This window comes from Lagopus muta, chromosome 10 (genome assembly GCF_023343835.1).
Source record: "Lagopus muta isolate bLagMut1 chromosome 10, bLagMut1 primary, whole genome shotgun sequence".
Classification (NCBI taxonomy): domain Eukaryota; kingdom Metazoa; phylum Chordata; class Aves; order Galliformes; family Phasianidae; genus Lagopus; species Lagopus muta.
In genome coordinates this window covers 14,350,367-14,373,506 of record NC_064442.1, presented here as the reverse complement: position 1 = coordinate 14,373,506, position 23,140 = coordinate 14,350,367, and the positions used below count along the sequence as shown (strand labels likewise).

Genomic DNA, 23,140 nt, shown 5'->3' with positions numbered 1-23,140 from the left:
GGTACACTGAATAGACATACTTGTTTGCTAGGCTTTCCATCAGGTTAAGACAGTAAGCTTCCCTGCCATTCAGGTCCCCCTGCTGTTTCCTTGAGGGTTTTTCAGAGTATTCCTCACTGACAGCTACTACCCCTGTAAAAGCATGGCCCAGAAACAGCAGTACTCCTTCAATACTGAAATGGAGCAGCAACCACACAAAACTTGCATTTCCCTGCTTTTCCCATTTCTTTCTCAAACACAATGCTACGTTGGTACTTCTGCATCAACATACAGTGTTTACTGTCTTGGTATGACTACCACTAGTTGCTTGGTACTTTTCAGCTTAGAAAACTGAGGATCATACCTGGAAAACAAGTAGCAATTAATTCCTATAGAACTGTCGAGTGCTTTGAAAGCCATACACACAAAGCACTACCAAGCATGTTGGCCACAACTCACTAGTTAGCAATGAAAACTTGAAAAAAAGACTCATTACAGGCCAGAGGAGCAAGGTTGTTGGCAAACCAACTATCCAATCAGAACAGAGGAGGAAGAGAAAACACATCAAAAGCGACAGCTATGTCAGAGCAGTGCTCACTGTATCAGTTTAAATAAAACAATGTAAGGAAGTGTGAAGTCATACCTTGGTCCTCGCTCATCACTTACTCTCAATCTTCAAATCAAAGTCCAGATTCCTTGTTCGTAGATTGATGCTGTTACCCCCCAGATTCACTGGGGCCAAGACGACTTTGTTCCATACAGAAATTTGTCAGGAACTACAGAATCAGAGCCATATTTTGTTTGCTTTTTAAGTTTATTTTTTATAGAACAATGCAGCAGAATCTGATGTATTTATGATCTCTTGGAAAACCCTTGTGTTCTGGTTTGCGACACATTTCAACTTGTACTGTGGGGGGAAGTTGAACCCACATACTGAGAAGGTTTAAAACTGGGCAGATATTACTGCCACAAGCGACAGCTCCATGCCACCCTCACATTTATTAAACTGTCTACCCAAAAAGGAAACCTGTTTCTAGACTCCTAAAAGGAAACCAAAAAACACAGGCTTATTTACTAGGAGAGAAACACATAGGGATATAGGATGGAAGACCAGATCAGCTTCCTTATTTTAAGGAGACTGACATGTCAGGAAGATATTACTGCAACAGTTTATGTTCAAATAACCTTTTCAAGACCGCCTACAGCCATGAAGGTTATTAAAAAATAAAAAGTGAAAGCTTGTGTATAATAATACCGAAAGGTAAGCCTGCTCAGCACTCCTGTATTCTCAGGCATCTGGAGTGCTACAAATAAATCCAATGCGTTCCTGGGGGAAATTAAAAAAAAAAAGTAATGCAGGTAGTGGTAGCATCAACAGGGCTGCCAGGAATGTCCAGGCAAAGGGGCTGCTGCTCTTCTGGCACAGGCTCTGACTACTCTACCATCAGATGCAGCAGGTTATTGCTCAGGCAGCTAATTTTATAACCTTTGTAACACCCCACGTATAACGGTTTGCATCTATGTGCATCTTGCCCTCCCATAACTAGCCAGAACAAGTTCAAAACTGTTGGTACAAATCTAAACTTTAATCTCCTGGTGGGAAACACGACTTTCCTGATGTACCAGCATACTACGATCAGTAATCAAATACATACATTATTTCATTAACAAGTTAGTTAAATCTGCCTTACCTTTTTACTCTCCAGTGTAATGAAGTTGAGTATTTGGCCATTAACTCAATAGCAGTAAAATTAAGTATAATTAAAGGAAAATACAGCAGACAGCTTCAATGTTACATGACACATATCAGTTCTCTATCAAGCTCTGCCTTACAAACGCTCCTAGCAGAGAAGTTCCTTGTTCTCTTCTTTCTACAAAAAAGAATTTTCAGTGCTAGACTTTCACTCTGGCAAGATTACCTCATAATCCTTTAAGTCTTTGTAAAGCCCTTTAAAAGCACTAGACTTAATTTTAAGTACATGCCATAGGTTTGATTAGATATCACCAATGATAACCCAATGGCAAGATATAAAGCAATCCAGGAAACTGAACCAAAATTCTAGAGCCCGCCTCTCACTGAAATCTTCCCCCAAACTCTAATCTGACATTTAAGGGGTGGAAGGAGAACATTTCTCTGGGAAATGGCTTATTTTTAATGAAATTTACAGTATTTTAAACTAACCAATACATTAGCCAGCACAGTTTTAGCTTGTACTGATGTCTTCACAGATTGTAATTTATATACAGTGTTTTCACAGCTTATCATGCCTACTGCTCTATAACTTTTGTAAAGAAACAGACAAGTGTTGGAGAAAACTGCAACAAGCCACCTTAGCTGAATATTTAAACAAGATTTTTCTTCAATTAAAGAAAATTTAATATCCACCCAGCCCCTAGAATAGATATGTAGTCACTAAATAGATTGCAGTTTATTTCCTTAGGAATCTTCTTTTTCAATTATCTATTCTTTTTTCTGTTGTCTAGCTGATTTCTGTTATAATCAAAAGAAAAGTCCCTTAGAAGTTGGCAACTACTGGCATTAGGATAACAATTAGAACTATAAGCTTTTCCAGCAGAAAGTATTTGCTACAGCACATAACATATGTGCAACAGAGGTATAAAGCATTTAACCATACTGGAGAAGTTATTTTCAGGATTTATGCAAGTTTAAATCTACCCAAATAAACTGAATAACGCCAAAGCGATCCTCCTAGTTTGCAAACCTGGCCAACATCCCTCTCCCGTCTTTCTTTATCATGGGATCTTGCTTGCCTCAACACCCTTCTGTTAGCTTCAAAGCAGGAATAATGCTCAGCAAGTTTCACTCAGCAAGGAAATTTTACAAACACTGCCACAGGTAAATGAGAGCAATTTCAGAACTCATGTTAATGCTGACCAAGCTGCACTTAGATTAACTTTTGCTGTGTTTCCTGCTCCCTTCCCCAGGTTGACACAGTCCCAGAGCAGCATGAAAACTGTAACAGCTTTTTTGTTGTTCCTCTCCTCTTCAGTTTTCTTTATTGTTCCTTCAGAAAAAGCATATGAAAATTGTGCTTGTAGATGCTGAGGTTGTCTTGGACCTATTCTCTGGTCTTATACACAAACAGTTATTACTTAGTCCTTGACGGACAGCTGTCACTATAAAAAAAAGCCTAAGAAAAATGTGTGTCTGCATATGTATGCACAGTTAGCTTCATATACTAAGCCTATGTATTCTCCTACACTCACTCATAAGGTCAGAAATGCACTGTTCATTTGGATATAATGAAAAATCACTTTATGCATTCACCTGGCCTCATTAATGGATGGAGCCAGTTACCAGAGAAACCTGTACCTAAAAGGACAACGTGAGCCCTCAGCGGGGCTGTAATTGTTCTCCTTTAGAGTGACATAGTAACTAAGAAAGCATTTTTCAGAAGAGCTTACTGTCTTTTATTATCCAAACCCGCACAGCTTTGCATTATCATCTGGTCCAGGTTACGTTATAGTAGAGAATCTTCCAACAGACCCTGATCTGCTCCACCTAAGCCAAGATGGAAGGAAGACAAAAGGTACATTTACAACTATTTGTCTGTATATGACTGAACAAATTCTCATTACTGCTTTCCTAGAATATACATATTTATATACACACACACACTGTTCTTTTTTAACATCAAGAACGTAGGCCATACAGCAGAACTGTATCCGTGAGACTTTACATTGTCACCACTGAAGCCACTGTTTAGAAATGAGCACAACTGGAGATCTATAGTATTAAAGCTTCTGCACAATTTGCAGGGCTGCAGCTTGTTGGTACATAATTAAGACATGTAGGAGACAGTTTTTGAAGTTCATGTTAAATAAAGAACAGAGAACTATTGTAAATGTCACACTTGAACTTACCTCCTGCAGAGCCTACTCAATATAAAACATGAAGAGAACGTCATCTCTTGCAAGGACAGATACCTAAAAAACACTGGTATTTTAAAACAGTGTTTCAGAAAAAGGATTGATAATGGCCATGTTTTAACTTTGAAGTATTAAGTTTTAAAGTCAAGGAAAATGTGTGTATAGTTTACATTAGCCACTTATATAAATGTACTTCCTCATTTTCCAGTGGCAAAGACAATCCAATTGAAAAGAAGCTTAGCAATACAGAATTGCCATATTTTACAACAGCAAGCTTTCTCATTTCAACTACAAATGGACAATAGAGCAAAAAAAGACCACCATTTTTTCCTTTGTTTTGACAGACAGACATGACTGTACATTACTGAAAAGAACAGAAAGATATTATCTGGGTCACTACTGTAAAAGCAGCTCAGGACAGTTACACCCTGCAGCAAGCTAGACTCAGAATGCTGAAGACACACACATCACCTTTACAAGTAGTCCAAATAGAGTAACTCCAGCATTCTTCGTGTCCTCTGGTTGACTCCCTTTTGTAGTGTCTCACATCCTTCTCACTAAGCTATGAACTAGAAAAGAAGACTGTGAAATTTTAGCATTCTAACTCTCTCCAAGAATCTGTGTATGCTGTTTTGAAAACTTACTTACTGCAAATTTAAGAAATGACACCCCAATATATGCTATCACTGACAAATGTCAAGCGTTGTACTGACATGACATGGCTCTAGGCAGCCTGCTCTAGGGTTGGTGACCATGCCTCGGGCAGAGGGGTTGAAACTAGATGATCTTTGAGGTCCTTTTCAATCCAGCTCATTCTATGATTCATTCTATGAACAGATTCTTTGCTATTCAAGTTGTCTCCCTGCTCCTACAGTAGAGATAACCGAGTGGTGGCAGCAGTAGTAGCAGTAACAGCAGTGAATGCATGTTCTTGAATAAGTCACATCTGAAAGACAAAACTTCTAGTGGGAGTACGGAAAGAAAATGGCTATGCATTGTTTTTAAGCATTATTTCAAGTCACTCCCTTACTTTTTCTTATAGAACCAGATTAGCTTACTACTTCATCACTGAGTACTTCAAACAGGCCTCACAATGGGATTCTATAGGATTAACTCAACTATTTTACACCTAGACTACATGCACATGGACATGCTAGAACACTAGCAGGTATTTGGAAGAACAGGCATAAGAAACAAACTAGCATCAATATACAGAATCATACATAGGAACAAATCTTCTTGTGTTGAGTATTTCGAGGGGATCCATGCTCACAAACATTGTCCATATCCAACAGAGGAGCTCTCAGGAGCCCTGTTGTCTACCATTACAACTTAGGACAGAATCCAGTTATTTACTTATGCAGAAAATCAAAACTGATTTTGTTGCGTTCACATAAATGCATTTCAGAAACAATAAGGTACTAGAATCTCCTTTATTATTTTAAAAACAGTTTTATTCTGTATATTTAGAAATGTGTAATTTTAATAACTGCAGAGAAAAAAATCAGCCACACCTGAATAGCTAATAACTCATTAACAGAATGCAGTGGTATATTATCTAAACAGTAGTAGTGCCGATGTGCCGTAATAAATCGTCTATTAGTAAAAAAATACATTTCAGGGCACATAGTACAGCATCCTTATGACAAATTACAGTAGGGATACTTTTCAAGATTTTAATCAAAGTAGAGAATTCCGACTTATACTCTTTAAATGCAGCACTTAAAAAGGTAACAACTTTGTGCATTTTTTAAAAAATGTCCTTGTTTGTATATTGTAGAAATGCTGCTTTATTGCTGCAGATGTCAAAGTTCAAGGCTCAAAAGGTATGAGAATACAAAGATATCCTTAAGAAACTTTGTTTGTTTTTATATATATTTATATATATAAAAAGGTAAAGTTTATAAAAGTTAATTTACAAACCAAGAACAAAAGTGGTATGCACGCATTATATACAAGCGTTCTATAACATCTATAAATTTTCAAATGCATAGCAGAAAACATACCATCATTTTCCCCTGGTTCTCTTCTGGCTGATGAACACAAACAGTACTCATTCTCTAACCCAAATTCACAATTGTTTTTTTGTTCCTCTCTCTCCAGTCTCTCATGATATATTATCTAGGTAAGCACAAAAGCCATACAAACTTAATACAGAGAACTATGAGAGCTAAGACTATTAAAAACATGAGGGTAAGGCATCCCTGCTGGTTAATAGGTTTGTAATAACGTGGTTAATTTACAAATCCACAGAGGCAACTGAACCATAGTCATCCCACATGCTTTTCTCCCCCTCCCCCCTGTTCTCATGACAATGTTTCCACACAGAGTAAGTAAGTAGATGTGTTTATATTAGCCTCTCAGCAGAGGAAAACATCTAAACTGTGCTACCCAAAGTTGATTGCCATTTCATTGGACACATACACTCAAAGTCATTTAAAAACTAGAGACCAAAATGTAGTCTTGTGAATTAGAAAATACACAGTATTAAAAATGTAGGCCAAATTCTGTGTTTTGCCAGTGGAGTATGAACCAAATTCAGTTCCTCTGAATATAATCCCATTGGTACTTTCAATTTTTAAACAATGAAATACTAGTAGTGTCCTTTAAAACAACAAAAAATTAACACAAAATAACAACCAATAAACCAAAGCATACAGAACCTGCAAGAACCCTACCTTGTTCCCACAGTACACTCCCTGCTTGTGGCATGTATTGTGACCATGGTTCAAAGAGTGTACTTGCTAAACCATTGTTAGTTAAAGCAAGATGCTTAAACACTAAGATCCATTATCACTTATAGAACAGTTAATACTTGATAGAGTGGTTCAGTTTATATGTAAGGTCCATCTCAGTTTCACATTATTTACTTGAGTCAGCTAACTTAATATTTAGAAGTGGTCAATTAGGACTGAGACACAGTTTGCTCCAACAAGATAGTTTGGATCTCCAGGAAGAGACTTGTTCTGCCAGGTTTTGGGGTCACCTGTGGGAGGAAAACACAATGCTGGTGTTTAGTATCTGCTGTCAAACAGTGCACAACTTGACACAACCAAGCTCTTGGATAGGAACTTTTAGGCTCTGAATCAACATGTCTTTTTTTTCTTTTTTTAAACCTGCAGCTGGCACATTACTAACAAAATCTTTCACTTCATTTGCCTATAATGCAGAATAGATCAATTGTGCTAAACAGACGGTATGATATTCTGGAAATGCTAAATACAAGTCATGCTACTCTGCAGCATCAACATTGTGCTTTTCATTTCAGAAGCGTTAACAGCGAATGAAGCATTCACTGGCTCTTTCCTAAGCTGCCAAAGAAATTAGGAGATACAAAAAGCAACTATGGTTAGGATGCATTTGAAGTCTCTGGAATAATTCTGAGCACAAACAAGTCAAAGCAGAAGCAAACTTTTAACTAAGCACCGATACATTGGTAGATTTACTTTTCTGTTATGAAAATTACTGTAGACAGAATAGAAATTATTTTGCAGTTACAGTGTTATTTTGAAGGGTGAAATACTGACATTCTGAAAATATTCCAGTTAGCTGGTACATGCTTAAGATTTTTTACAACAGAAGATACCAACTCACGGTCAAAGTTCTGTGTAATATTGTTTTACAAGCGAGCGTCGTCAGACGCCATCTCAGCAGACAAAGGTTAAATTCCATCTGCATATTCAGACACCTCCTTTGACTGGAGGATATGTTTTTCCTTTAATCTAGAGCCATTTCTAAAAGTTATTGCTACAGAAAAAGCATCATGCATCATCACCCCACTACGGTAGAAGAGAGGAAAAAATGCACTACTACTTTCCTATACCTTCCATACAAATGACATTAAATGGCTCAAAGCCACTCATTCTAGAGAAGCGTGCAACACGTTAAGAGAACCCTGTCACATAGGCTACATACACCACAGACTTCTGCACTGAATGAGTGATGTCATTCCACAATTTTCTTTAACTCATGAAAACAAAATGAAGTACACAATGCACTGAGTGATGGCAACATCTGATGTAGGGACAAAGAAGTACAAGTGGCACGTGTACAGTTAGAGAATACAAACAAGTTTACTGCTGCCAGCCAAAACTACTTATTTCAGTTAAGAACCTTAATGCTGGAGGCTGTTTCACTTTATAGATGCAGGAAGTTCCACTTAGTCTCAAAACTCACAAGACTGATTATGTTAGTAGAAAGGCAAGCAATTGAAACAATGATCCTTCACTATTTTGTACCATATTAAAATAGTTGTGGCCATAAAAGCTTTCTTGTTTATTTTGTTTTTAATACCAAAATCATAGAAGTGTTTGAAGGTGTTTACCAGTAAAATAACATACGAGGCCTAAGCATAGCAGAAAGGATGTTAAGTGCAAATGAATGTCATTTTTAGGACAGAACATGGACACGTTCAGAAAAGATGAGGCAGAGCAGACGACTGAAGAGAGGAAAACCCCAGAATTCTATTAGCTGTTATTATAAAGCCACCTGAAAAATCAGAGTCCCATAAGCAACTATTTTAAAAAGAGAGAAAACAATAATTTATTTAAGACACAGTATGGTCTACTTACATATCATAAGACAGAATTGCCTAATTTTAAGGTTTGTCTCAAAAGAGCAATGTTATGATATACATCCCATTTCAGATTAACAGAATGTGGTGTAATATTTACAATACAGAAAGTGTTAGTGTTTAATATACACGCTCTTGCTCCCACACATGCGCGCACGCACACACACCACTTTGGAAAGGGAGAAAAATGTCCCAGATTCAGTTATTGGTTAGATCGTTTTGAATTCTCTCCCTTCACTTCAAGTAAGTTCATGAACAGGTGCTATTAGTTACAAAAGTATTGTGTCATTTTTGTATGTAATTTTACCTTTCAGGACGTTATCATTTATGCATCTGTGTTTTAACACTGCCATGTACACACATTGTTAAATAGATGCATGCAATCCATGCATATAGTAGCTTATAAAAACAACTAAAAATTATTGCCTTTAATACCTCTAAGTTATTGAATCACCATCAAGGAGATCGATGCTTTACATTTTCAAAGCATCAGTGCTTTGGTGTTGACAGTGATAAATACATTAGTGACAGAAGATATGCATACATGGTGGCTTAAATGCTGTATACAGAAGTACATTGTTCAGTCATTGCTTAGGTCATAGTACACATGAATGGCTTATATCTTCCACCATAGTTTTTGAAAGTAGCTGAATAAAACCTTAAGACTTATTCCCCCAAAATGTGCAAACTTTTTGGTTTTTATCTTTTATGTTTCTGTAACCTCACAGCCATTTCATGAAATTGCTTGAAACGCTTGAAGTTTGCCCAGAATTCTAACATAGGCCTCTCATTGACAATTTCAGCCAATACATTTTCCCCCTGTTCCCAGAAAGTCACAGTGAGGTAAAATGAACAGGTAAATAGAATTGCAACCTAGTTGCAACTTTTACTATCAACCAGAAACTTCTGGGTAAAAGGCGGTAGAGGAAAAATAGGCAGAAGCAAGCAAGAAAAGTCTTGTGGAAAATCCAGCTACATTAAAATGAATTGTAAATGCTTTTACTGAAACACTATAGTTTTCTTAAATGACCCAATTGTTAGCATCAACTTGCACACATGGAAACAGTTAACAAGCGTTAAATCATGATTTAAGAGCATGCAGATTGTTAAGATTTGCCAGAGTCCTATATGGTTAATTAAGCAACAGACAAACACCAGTTATGTTACAAAGGCCAATCAGAGGTACATAATCATTTCCTCTCAATTTTAGTGCGATTATCATTTCAAGTGTATTCAGCTGTAGCAGTCCTCAAGAAAAGACAGAATAGAAAAATACGATTATATTTAAGAGACTAAATATATTACTCTGTTTTTCTGCTGTCAATCATGGCTTTAGCTATGAATTTGCACCATGAATAAATGTAAGAAAAGACATTTGTAATGAAAGTGAAATGAGAGAGTTTGACACAAATACAATGATCAAGTTTTCTTTATATTACATATCATCTTTAGCCAAATTAACTTAAATTATACGATAGCACCCAAAAGCCCCAAAAGGACAGAGGGAGGACAGCATACCCGACGAGGAGTCAGAGGATTTTAGAGCAAAAGACCAACCATCAGGGGTCATAGACGCACAGTGTGGCAGGCGCAGCTCCACTGGCTTCAGGAATTTTAGTCCGTGAGGCCCACACATTACCAAGGGGCTAAGAAGTGTTTCACCTACAGTTCAGAGAAGAAAAAAATGTTAATGTTCCTCTGTTTTCTTCAGAGACAAGAAATGACCTCCTAGTGGTACACATCACAATCTAAAAATCTACTACACAAAAAAACAACCCCCATATTAGCAAGCAGCCTTCTTCATGCTTCTGCTGTGGCTGGTGGTGCTCCACCTGCATGGATTTATGACATGCTGGGCTGAATCAAGCCTCCTGCAGCTCAAAAGCTTATGACTTCTTATCATAACAGTTAGAATGCAGAACATACAAGTGTGTAAGTCTATTTTTAGTTTAAAATTCCCATTGTAACATAAGATTATTCAGTTACGTTTAACTTGTAATCTGCAGTTACTCTGAACCTTTACAAGTAATGCTTTAATTACAGATTCAAATTTCTGATTTCTTGATTTGGGGAAATTAGGTATCTTAAGTCAGAAACAGCATGAATGTTGAAGTAACGCTATGAAAGAGACTGCTAGGAAAAAAAAAAATCGACAAGACACACTACTCAATTTGCATTAATAATGTATATACTATTAATAAGAATATGCTATCATAGGCAATCTGAATTTTCTAAGATCCTTGGAAAAGGTACTTAGAACCATACTTCAGCAAACTTGATAGCAAGCTTTAAAGCTACATTCAACTTTACAAATACTCAAGTTATGATTTAAAGCCTTTATTTTGGTTGAAAATTCCAATACCAAGCTGAATATTTTTCCTTTTAATTCTTGTTTCTGAGATGTATACTCTGTACCTCCAGACAGAAATACATAAAATACACTGGAAGCACATGAATATGCTCTTATAGCTCATTTTGCTGTTGTTAGAAAATAGTAATATTAAGTAACAGCATAATAAACAGTACCAGCTCTTACCTTTCTCTTTGTCCAAAGGTGGAAGTATACTGTTGTCTCTGCAGACTTTAAAATATATTTCTTGCTCTATTCCCTCTGGAATGGCTCCTTGTGGAATAATAATACTAACTCCAGTCTCTATGGAGCTCAATACACCACCATTGCTGTTGAATACACCTCTTGCTGTGGCTACAACAGTGTGTCCGTCTTCCTCCTCCTCATCCTCTAGTGCTGAAGGGCTGAATATAAAACAAAGATTAAGCCCAGCAGTTTTATCACTGTCTTCTCTTCATTTTGCTAGTTTACAGCCTAACACTAGCTAGCAAGCTCTGATAAGGACACGTTAATTGTGTCTAACACTCAATTATGGGGGACACCTAAGACACAAAGTGCTTCAAGTTCTGCCATGAGAAAAGGATATTTGCACCAGAATAAGACAAGAATCAATGCACATAAACTCTGAACACGTTTAGAAAGTTGTCAGGGCGAGATTTTGGACTACTTGAATGTTAAGTTTTCACGTGTCCATCTCTGAAATTTTACTGAAGCAGCTTGTTGTTCTTTGTTACACGTTTCAACTAGCGAAAACCAAGTATATTGCACATCCAAAGATTTCCTTTCCTTCCCAAAATTCCATTATGATTTCAATACCATTAACAAATAGCACTTATAATTCCATCTCCACTGAACCTTTTATTTCAAGCTTTAATGAGGGAGAGCATAACAGCTGCAAGACATGCACTGAAAACAAAACCCTTAAAAAAGGCACACATTTCCAGATTGTAAAGATACAAATAAAAAGATACAGAATGTTATCAAATGGTTTGAGTAGATTCTGATTTCTAAAAGTATTTCACTCAAAACATGACAATAATTTCAAGATCTGTGCAGCCTGCAACTGCACAGCATCAAAACATTCCTAAGATTAAGAGCAAATAGGATTTATTCTATTCAATATTTGAGTTACTGAAAAAGCAAACAGGATTGACTATGATTTGTTCATTACTAACTTTAAAATCATAATAAAAAACATTATTCTGAAAATATTAATGAAAATAGTTGAGTAAGTCAGCAAAGTTTAAGATTAGAGTGCTATCATTTGCTGCTGGTGACATAATTCTTATAGTTTAAGTACTTTGGGAAAATAAGTGCTTAAAACAACTTGCCTTATTTGGTCTCACAGAAAAGAAAACCAAACAAAACTGATGGAGTGACTTCTGTTTTTTATGACTACTTTTGAAATATCCTGTATACAAACATAGTATGCACCTACTTTCTCTAACCATATAGAGAAAATACAAGTCATTGTGACAGCTATTCTTAGGCATGAAGTTTATCTTTTAGAAACAAATAACAATAAATTAATTTTTATTATGAGAAATGGAAAATTAAAGCTGTGTCATTTTGTAGCGATGATAAATTACTAAAATGATTAATGCAAAATGACATCATGACACTGGACACATGTTAAGAATCTGAGTGCTCTTCAGCACTCTTTTGCACAATCATAGAATCACAGTATCAACCTTTAAGCTATCTTTGCTTACGGACTGACATCAGCAGAAGATGGAAGCACAGCAAAAGTAAGTTATATGGTTTAACAGATTAACTCCTACAGACTTAGTACTGGAGACAAAACCCAAGCAGCTTACCTTACAGGAATGGCTTTAGGCACAGCATTTACATTATTTGGTTGATATTTAGGCTTGTCGACCTGTACAGTGAAGGTGTCCATTCCACTGTCAAACTCAGGAGGCTGTGATGAGCTGTGTGCTTTCAAAATTGGTTGAGGAGAATTTGGAGACTTCGATGGCAACTCTGGTTTATGCTGAGCTTCATTTGGCAAGAGATTATGGTTGAATTTAGGACTTTCAAACTTGCGCTCAAAGGGCCTTGCAGCACTAGTGTAAGGTTTTGTTGTAAAACGGTTGTAAGAAGGAGTGACTGTTTTCTGAACCTGTTCAGTTCCATTAACAGGACCTTTGTCAGGGAAGCTTTTCTGGGGATAAAAGGTGGACTGTACAGTGTCCTCTCTAGAGGATCTGAAAATTGCTGGCTTATTTTGAGGCGGAGGAGGGTCAGACACAGAGTTAACTGCAATACAAATAAAAACACCAGAATTGAAGAAAAATTATCAGGAATTTCTAGTCATACACAGCAGGCACATTTAGTCCATTTTTGTACTATATAAAATACCTATTACTACGTTCAGCTCTCTTACGTCATCTCTTCTATTACACTTCATTCTAATTAAAAAAAAAAACAAAAACAAAAACAAAATTACCTATTGTTTCACTAAATAGTGGCATTAGCCACAATGGTATAATTGCTCAATAAGAAGGTTAGACTAATTAGTAATACCTGTTTTCAATTTTTCAAAGTACAATATCATTACACACTTGCAAAAAACTGCAAAATTCAGCTGGACTGGGCATTCTTCTGAAGGATGTGAAACAACATCTGTTTTCAGAAACCTACAACTATTACTCATGCCTAAAGAATTCCCATCTGAAAGCATAAGGAACATCTAAATACTCAAAATTTTATTTAATCTTTTCTGAGACCACTCAATTTCAGAATAAAAAAAAAAAATTCTAGTGACTAACAATACCTGGAAGTTAAAGTTTCAGATAAGATCCTGAATTGTTTCTCAAAACTCAACAACTTTAATTACTCAAAAGATCAGTTAAAGAGAAACACAGCTAGCAGCTTACGCATGCTGAAACGTTCACAAAAGAACGTGACATTTCATACCTACATCACATGAGCAGGTTAGTGTTCTAATTGCTCACCTTCAGAAAGTGCAGGCTTGTGATGTGCTGGGATAGACAGGACAGGACTATTAATTGACTGAGGTTGTGTGTACTGGACTGAAGGAGCAGGAGGAGGAGTTGCAACTTGAGGGATTGGCTCATAGCGCTTGTCACCAACAGATCTATCCATTGATTCAGCATCAGTTGGCTTCCCCCTGTTGAAATGAATGGAAAAAAGAAAGACTTTTGTTTCCTCAGGGCTCTGAGCTTCTGCTGTATTTTTCTCCTACGATCACCCGATTTCCATCTTTTTCCTATAAACATTAAAGCACTTTTTCTTAAATATCTTTCCTCTAGTATAAAAACATTCATTAATAAGCACAAGATATTTCAAGACAACACTGAATCTTAAGAAGATTAGTAACACAAACCAAGGCAAACAAAAGGCAGATGACATTTCAGGTGTATTTGTACAATAACCTACAGATCTTCATTTTTCAATTTCATTAAGGGGTATTTTCAGTAAAGAAAGTACTTTCCAGTTTAGCACATCTTTAAAATAAGAATATAAATCCTCTTCTCAAGGGGTTGATAGGTTGTTTTTGGTAAAAATAGGTAGCCAAAAGGAAGATGAGTTTTAGTATGACTTTTCTAAATACACCCAGTATTTGAACAATGCCATCTTAATTAGAAATGCAATCAGCTTAAGCTTCACTAGCTTTATGTGCATACTGTAAACAACTTTAAAAATCTCATTTCTAAAATAATTCTTGGTTGTACTAGAAATATTCCTCAAAAAAGCTTCTTTCAGAAAATGATTAATTTTGCAAATCCCTGTGATTTTGGACTTGAGTAGATAGCAATAACTTTTAGAATTCATGTGTTTAAAATTTGAAGTGCACATAATGCCCGTGATGAAATGTAACAGTGAGAGGACACCTGAAAACATCCTCACATCAACAAGTCTTACCACTTGATGTTCCTTTTCAAGTAGTCATAGCTAGTGTAAGAGCCAAGAAATCTAGGTGATGGCAAAGCAAACAGCAATAGAAGAATGAAAGAAAAATAGTCATTCTATCTTAAGCATATTATTTCTACATGCTTTACATTAGTCCTTGCAGTTCTCATACGACTATTTTTAGCAGTGATGTTGACAGTGCTTTTACCAAATGTATAAGTACAACAGTCCCCTACAGCAACATGAGATTTTGTCAGTGAATTAGGAAGTCACGTTTCAAACCAGCAGATAATGGAAATAAGAATGAGATTGTGCAAAGCCATTTGTTAAGATCTGTATAAACGAAGAGTTAGTTGGCATATTGATAACACAAACACCAAATCTAAAATTCTAACAGGCTTTCTTGTTTATGGGCCAGTTTCCTTTCATCTTTCTTCAGTCTCAACACAGAACATTTCTGGTTTTGTACCCCTAGATCCTAAGAACATTCCCTCAGCACAACACATATTTCAATGGCTCTACAGCTTGTCAAATAGCAGAGCCCACAGTTGGAGATGCTTCTGATTGCGTTCAACCATCAGCAGTATGTCAAAAAAAACTGTTTATGTATCCTGGAGGAGAGACTGGGGTAGTCCCAGCAACTTTCCCTCCTTTTTAACATATAACTTAAAAGCAAGTTAAATAATTTCTAGATTAGAACAGCTTTCCATCATGACTTCACTTTCTGTATGCTCATGATAACTAATAATTTTCAACAGCCAGTGGCTTACTACTTTGGAGGACAATCTCATGAAACAAAGAAAAGACCTGATCAACTTTTGGCAGTCTGCTTGATGAGCATGTGAACACGATGCTCAGTGAGCAACATCTGTATGAATTCATCAGTGTTAGCCAATGTTGCAAAAAAGATCATTCAGAGACATTGTATAAGCTTCTGTTGTCACTGAATTTACATAAAGCCATTTATCTGACAGCAGAAGTTACGGCTGCACATTTGCTCACTGATGTCTTGACTCCAGGCGGGCAGTAGCTCCTTCCTCTGCAAGCTGCCCACCTGAAATTACTGCTTCCCAGGGAGGGCTATCATCCAGCAGAGGGAGGAAAGTGACAACTTTCCACACCTATGGGAAATTTGAAGAAAAAAGTGGAAGGGCTGTACATTTTGATGGAGAGCGTAAGAGCCAGCAGTGCAACACAAACTGATTCAGCAGTTACGTGTGACATGAAACACAACTTTGTTACACACTCCTCGACTACAGGTCAGCCAAAATCATAACCACATTGCTCAGAATTCTCTTGTAACGAAATCAGCGAACAACAAAACTCCTGCTTCAACTTGTGGGTGTATAAATGAAGTTCCTGTAATTAAAGCTATGCTGCTTCCTATTTCATGTTTGTTACAAAACCATCATTTCTAAGTAGATATGAACCAGAAATGAACTATGAGAATGAACCAGTGTGCAACAGCCTATTGATCTCAGCACAGAGACAAAATCTGGCACACTGTACCACTGATCTGCAGTGCACCACATTGAACAATGTAGGAAGAAATCTACTACTCAGCCACAGGGGCAGTACTCTCAAACTGCTCCAACCAGAGCCACAGAAACGCATCCACTTATGAGTTCTGCTTTCTTGAAGTAGGAGAAAGTATCCCTTATCCTACAGTTACTGAAAACTGTAACATGCTTATAGAAATTACTCTCACAAAGCAGCTTTATTAATGGCACAATATATATTGTGCATAAAGTGCATAAAATCAGAAGAGTAAACAATTGTACACATGTAACAAAATATATACTTTCACAATATTTACTTAATAGCAAAGAATTTTACATAACTCAATGTTTAACATATTTGAAACTGAAAAAGTCATGGATACTGCTCATGAGAAAATAAAATCTGTCTTCAATACCCACAATACAGTGCATGGATTGCACATTATTTCTATCACAGAGGAACTAGCAGTGGGATAACCATGAGTTCCTGTACTGCCATTCAAATTTAATCCTGTGTTTTTGTTTGTTTGTTTTAGGAAGAATTCATTGACAGAGTTACCACATAAACGGACTAGAAAAAAAAGATGAATAATGAGGAGGCAACAGGGTACCAAAGGGGAAACTGGCTAAAGGGAAAAGTCCTGAGGACAAATGCCTTCTCCATCCAGCAGTAGTTCTGTGTTTCTAACAAGCACTTCGTACTATGCCTCTGGAGGCCACTCTGTCAAGCTGAGTAGTTTTCTCATTTATTTCCACTTACTACCAATTCATATTTCAATCCTTTGTCTATTTGTAAAGGACTGCCCTGGGTACATTTTCTTTCCCATGCCCTCTTATTTCTGTTACGGATTACATTTTTCCTTAAAAGAAAAATTCTATCCATTTTTGTCCCCTGACACATGAAGCTGTATCACACTTAAAAACAATATCGATTTATTTCTCTGCGGCATTTAGATGTTACTTTTCTCCGAGTATAATCCTTCAAATCTCTAACTCACAAAAAAGACTACAACTGGGCAGCCAAAAAATAGAAATGTGACAGACAGGAGTGGTAAGTAGAAGTATGGAACCATTTATCTCAACAATTAGCTGTTCTGCAGCAAACGACTTAACAGTTAATGCTTATTGCTCGTGCTCTCTCATGTTTGACACCAATGCAGGGAGTAACAAATGCACAGATTCTCTGTTTAAGGAATTCTACAATCTTTATAGCTATTTGCTGAGAGCTCACAGGATTCTCACCTAAGCATTAGTTGCATTTACTATGGCAACATAGTCAGGTGCTTACAGATCAAAATGGACTATTTATAGCTAACTGTTTTGAGAGGTGAAAACAATTCTGAGAGCTACTGCAAAGCACTGTGAGGCCAACAAAGACTTTCTGGCCTCCCTATGATGTCAGAAATCAAGACATGAATAATACTCCCATCTTCCTATCAGAAGATGCAGGACCAAAAAAAAAAAAAAAAAAAAAAAAAAAAAAAAAAAAAAAGAGGAAGCATAATATGCTTGACTAAGAATCAGAACTGCTTACAGATTAATGTATACATTAACCCCTAAGCATAGAATCACAGTCAGTGAGGTTGGAAAAGACCTTAAAGATCACCGAGTCCAACCACAACCTAACCATACTACCCTATCTCTAACAACCCTCTGCTAAATCATGCCCCTGAGCACCACATCCAAATGGTTTTTAAACACATCCAGGGACGGTGACTCAACCACCTCCCTGAGGAGCCTATTCCAGCGCTTCACAACCCTTTTTGTAAAGAAGCTTTTCCTGATATCCAATCTAAACTTACCTTGGCACAAACTTGAAGCCATTTCCCCTCATCCTGTCACCTGTCACCAGTGAGCAGAGACCAACCCTGCTCTCTCTGCAGTCACCTTTCAGATATTGGAAGAGAGCAATAAGGTCTCTCCTCAGCCTCCTCTTCCCAGACTAAACAGCCCCAGTTCCTTCAGTCTCTCCTCATAGGACACATTCTCCAAGCCTTTCACAAGCCTTGTTGCCCTTCTTTGGACCTGCTCCAGCACCTCAATGTCCTCTGTGCACTGAGGCGCCCAAAACTGAACACGGTACTTGAGGTGAGGCCTCACCAGTGCCGAGTACAGGGGCAGGGTGACTTCCCTAGTCCTGCTCACCACAGCATCCCTGATACAAGCCAGGATGCCATTGGCCCTCTTGGCCACCTGGGCACACTGCTGCCTCATATTCAGCCAACTGTCCATCAGTTCACCAAGGTCCCTTTCCATCAGGCAGCTTTCCAGCCACTCCTCCCCAAGCTTGTAGGGTTGTCTGGGGTTGTGACTAAAATGCAGGACCTGACACTTGACCCTAATGAAACTCACACAGTTTGCTTTGGCCCATCAATCCAGCCTATCCAGGTCCCTCTGTAGTGCCCTTTTCCCCTCAGGCAGATCAACACTCCCTCCCAACTTGGTGTTGTCTGCAAACTTATAAAAACTTTTGATTACAATAAAACTAGCAATTCCTTTAAAACCTACCAAGATCTTTGGAAAGATTCCCAAGTTTTCAGTTCCCAGAGAAAAACATTCTAGGCAATCTTACAGATACAGGATTTAGGAGCCCCAAATCCAATCCTTTAAGACAAGCACTAGAACACAGTGTATCAAGTACACAACACAGCTTGAACACATAGTCACAATATAAAATGAAGAGTATTAATTAGCAAGCTAATTTATTATTTTACTATAAAGACCTCATTTACACTAGGATTACCTGTCTTTCTGCTAGATCTGAATATTAATAATACAGATTTCAAGTAGGAGCACAATCAAAGCCTTCAAAAGTCACCTGACTTGAAGCCTTCATTAATCAAAGCCAAGATAGCTTCCCACATGGACAGCTACAAAGACATTATTATAGTTTGAATTTAAATAAATTTTGAAGATTTAAATAAAACTGTAGAAAGTATAAAACCTGTTTAAATACTCTCCAAGACAACCAGTCCTCTGCCTGAGCTAAATTTGTACTATGAACTTTCACACAATACTGTATCAAAATGTTCCAAGTCAAGGAAGTAGAACAATAAAGGAAGCAGATGTTTCCATCAACAGATTAAATTCTGGCATCAACAAAATTCCCAAAAGGCTCACTTTCCTAATGTCAAACACAGCTGACGTGTACAAGCGGATCTGAAGAATAAAAGCTTGCAATAAACTAAAACCACTGCTTTGAACAGTATTTAAGAACTAAAGTGGTAAGCAAGAGAAGTAGTGCATTTGAAGTCCTACTAAAAACTAATCATGTCATTTACAAAAAGAACATGCAGACTGACACCTTATCTATACAGAGAAATGAACTTTATCACCATAAAAGATCAGTTAGGTACCATGAACTCTTGAAACTCTATTTGCAGATAAAGAATTTCCTTCTTAGCTCTACACACCTCTCCCCTTCCTTTTTTCAAATTAAAGAAAATAAAAAAATAAATAAAACCACAACACTTACTTAGAATAATTGGAGAAATTCAGCTGATTTTGTGAATGTATTGGTTTAGTGGAGTCAGAGTGATGGCTGGCAGGAACCTGTGCAGAAGGCTTATTCTCAAAATTCCTGCGATCAAAGTATGAGAGCTGCTTTCTGTAATACTCTTCATCTTCTTCAGGATCATAATGATTTGAACGAACAATATCTTCAGGTGGCTTCACTTGAGGTCTCTGTGGTTCTGGGGCCCTAACCAAGAATAATACACAATTGCCTTGCACGGTTTTAACAAGGATAATTACAAGAATTAAATTCTGCTTCTTCCTAACCTAACTAGTAATAAACCAACTAAAATCATTTTCATAACTGCATGCACTACCTCTAATCTACGCGGTCTTGAGATGCAACAGCTCTGACATAGCACGAAGAAAATTATTATTCCATCTCTCCTTTTCACTTATGCTTCACTTCTAAATTGTCCCAAATATACCCATATCTCCATCTTACCTTTATCCTCATTAAAAATTACTTCCTTAAAAAAGCCCCAAAAATCATTTTGCATCCGTTTCCTTCTCAGCAATCACATCTGTGTCAACTGGCTTTACTTCTCGACTTACTACTGACATAAATTACACTGACAACCCGCTCTCCACTCTGCAGCTTCCAGTTTGAACCACTACAATGTACTGTCTGAACACTAATCTTGTATTGAAAGCTAAGTTTGATTATCAGTTGTGCATCTACCTGTAAGTTGTTTTGTCATGTTCATACTGGCTTTGAGAAGTTGTTTTTGGGCCACTCACGGCTGGGAGCGTAGGCTTTGGTGCTAGTTCTGGAGGCTGCAAAGAGAAGCACAGCACATTTTCTAACATCTGTAAAGAGGCAGCATGTTAGAGTAAGAAAACTAACACAGCCCTCCCTTTCTTATTCCTTCAGAATAAAACAGCATGAAAAAAACAGCATGAAAAACCAGTAAAAATGAAAGAGGCAGTCTTCAACAGTGCGATTTCCATTTTAGTTTTCAACTTCAGCTTTTAAAACAAACTAAACTTAGGTTACTAGGAGTCTGCTCCACTAACAGAGTTCTCTCTCCAAGACAGTATTTTCTTACCAGCAATTCAATCTCATCAGTGAAACAAGAATTTGAAAAAAAATTAAAAACATGCAAAACTTAAATGCCTTACTTTGACAGCTGATGTGTCACTGGGGTCCTTAATTTTTTCCAGAGATGGTGATCTTCTTCGTTCAAATATCTTAACTCTACTTCGCACAGACTGCGGTTTCATGGCTGGATCCTCCTCTTCCTCTGCTAGAGATGGAGGTGTAGGCAGTGGCTTACTGTTGGAAGGCAAAACTTCTGGTTTTGTTTGTGAAGAAGCAGGAGGAGGAAGAGAAACACTTGAAGTGCTATGAGAAGGCTCAAACTGTCCAGCTTTTGCATTGTAAGCTTGAGGAGGGCCTTGCTCATAGCCCCTCATATGTGGATCAAAGTACTGCTTGGGTTCAGGAGATCGAGATATGGCTGACTGGTATGGCTGAGCTTCTTGTTTATATCTACCATGTGCATGTGTGTCATAGCCAACAGGATGCTGATCTTCATACCGCACTTGTGGTAAGCTGAAGTTCTTGGGTGCATGCTCATAGCGAGGTCTGCCATCGTAGCTCATCGGAGGAGGTTCCTCAAATCGGGGTTGTGCTGGGTAATAGCTGCGTTCTGTGCTCTCTTCGGTATTTTGTCTGGAGTCAAGATCTCTAGGAGGCTGGCTTTCATAAGCTGTTCTTGGTTGACTGTAGGGCTGTTTTTCATCGTAATACGACCAGTGCTCCTCATAGGGAGGCACTCGATCTTCATAATGTAGTCGAGGGTCATACCCACGGGAAAATTGATCTACATAGTTTGTAGAATCATACCTGTATGTTGACTGTTCATACTCCCTACTTGGCTGTTTTTCTGCATATTGAGTCTGAGATTCATAGATCAGATTTGGGTCTCTTTCCTGTCTCTGTGCTGGGTGATTAACAGCTGGCTGTTTCAAGACATAGCTTTGTCTGGATGCTTCTTCATTAATATATGGATCCTTTCTGTATACCTGTTAAATAGAGAGGTGTTCCAATTTATTCAAAATGAAGAGTAACCAGAGGAAAGTTTTATTCAAAATTAACTTTTCATATTGGCTTTAATTTTGTTTAGAAGGATAGTAATTTAATGCAGTTGTCCGCAATCACAGGAAGCTGAACTTGATGATTCAAAGATTCATTGCAGTTACACATTTGAGCAAAGACATACACACAGATTAAAACTGCAAGCCAAAGGTAACAACTTCTCATTTGACTTCTGTTGGTGGTGGCATGTTGCTTCCCCTCTGCTTTTTTTTTTTTATTATTTATTTATTTATTTTAATGAGGGGGAGGGTGAGACAGGTTTGTTTGGAAAGTAAAGAGATTTGTAATAAATTTATTTTAAACATTCAGGGGAAGCATTTAAAATTACCAAATAAATCAGATTTATCTTCACAATCAACAGGTAAATATATAAAAAAGTCTTCTGTCATTTTAGAGAAAGAACAGACTTTTCATCAACAAAATGAAAGAATAGATTTTTCATTAACAAATAGCAGAGCACTGACAAGCTGAAAAGGTCACATGTAAAATAAAATCAAAATACAGAATGCAGCCTTTATATAAAATGTCATCTTTTTGATAAGTGGAAAGTATATATAGTTTGAAGCCATGCACACAAAATGTTAGGTGATGCTCAGCAATTTAGATGCACTGTGTTTTGTAACCTGCATGATCTCCTAGAGGGGGAAAAAAAAAAAAAAAACAGAAGAATTCTCCAAATAATGGAAAAAGAAAAATATAATCATGTGCTAGCTTGATGTATAGCAGGAAATCAGCGCAACAGTGCAGCACAGGTACCTTTGCTGGATCTATATGCGGCGGTAAGGATGATGGCTCTTGATCTCTTAGCACTACATGAGCTCCCTCAGTACTTGATGTTCTTAAGGGGCCCGCTTGTGGTTGATAAGAGTTGTAAGGAGCAGCAGTAGGCTCCTCTAGTCTGACATTAGTTAGGTTTACATTAGCATTTACTGCAGAGGTTGATGAGGTTGCAGGGTTTGATTCAGGCGACGGGGAAAGGTAAGGGACTGCAGGTGATGCTTCTGCTTTCTGTGAAGTGTTTAAAATATTTTAAATACACTGCTATCGAATCATTGTATGACTTTTTGATTTAAAGTAACTTAAAATTGATGCTTTGATCAACTCAGCTACATGCAGAATGAAATGTACAGAAAGTATCATGCACTACCACTTCAGAAATTATATTGAAAACGTAGAAAAAAAATAAAAACATTAATCAAAGTAGAGTGGTACTTTAATCCTCCTATCTAACACTAACATGGGTAGTGCAAGCTGATTCTTCAACTCACTGCAACACATTACTGCTTTTCACAATTTTCTTGTACGCATGTAACACTTGTAAGTAGACTACAAAGATAGATTTCTTGTTCAAGAGAAAT

At 37.3% G+C, this 23,140-nt stretch overlaps 1 protein-coding gene across 13 annotated transcripts in view; it reads right to left on the bottom strand.

The window, feature by feature from the left end:
- Positions 1-5,240: 5,240 nt before the first annotated feature.
- The window catches only part of TJP1 (tight junction protein 1), a 159,650-nt gene continuing 141,750 nt past the window's right edge, over positions 5,241-23,140 (bottom strand). For 2 of the 13 annotated variants that reach the window (XM_048956404.1, XM_048956407.1), the window contains exons 20-29: positions 22,539-22,790; positions 20,804-21,709; positions 20,364-20,458; positions 19,644-19,868; positions 14,682-14,732; positions 13,751-13,926; positions 12,611-13,052; positions 10,980-11,197; positions 9,962-10,105; positions 5,249-6,856 (exon numbers count right to left, since the gene is read on the bottom strand). In XM_048956404.1, coding sequence (XP_048812361.1) covers positions 6,762-6,856; positions 9,962-10,105; positions 10,980-11,197; positions 12,611-13,052; positions 13,751-13,926; positions 14,682-14,732; positions 19,644-19,868; positions 20,364-20,458; positions 20,804-21,709; positions 22,539-22,790 — 2,604 coding nt within the window. In that variant the 3' untranslated portion in view covers positions 5,249-6,761. Of the gene's footprint in view, positions 6,857-9,961; positions 10,106-10,979; positions 11,198-12,610; positions 13,053-13,750; positions 13,927-14,681; positions 14,733-19,643; positions 19,869-20,363; positions 20,459-20,803; positions 21,710-22,538; positions 22,791-23,140 lie in introns of all 13 variants that reach the window. The other 11 variants (XM_048956399.1, XM_048956397.1, XM_048956395.1 and 8 more) reach the window with 11 other exon arrangements.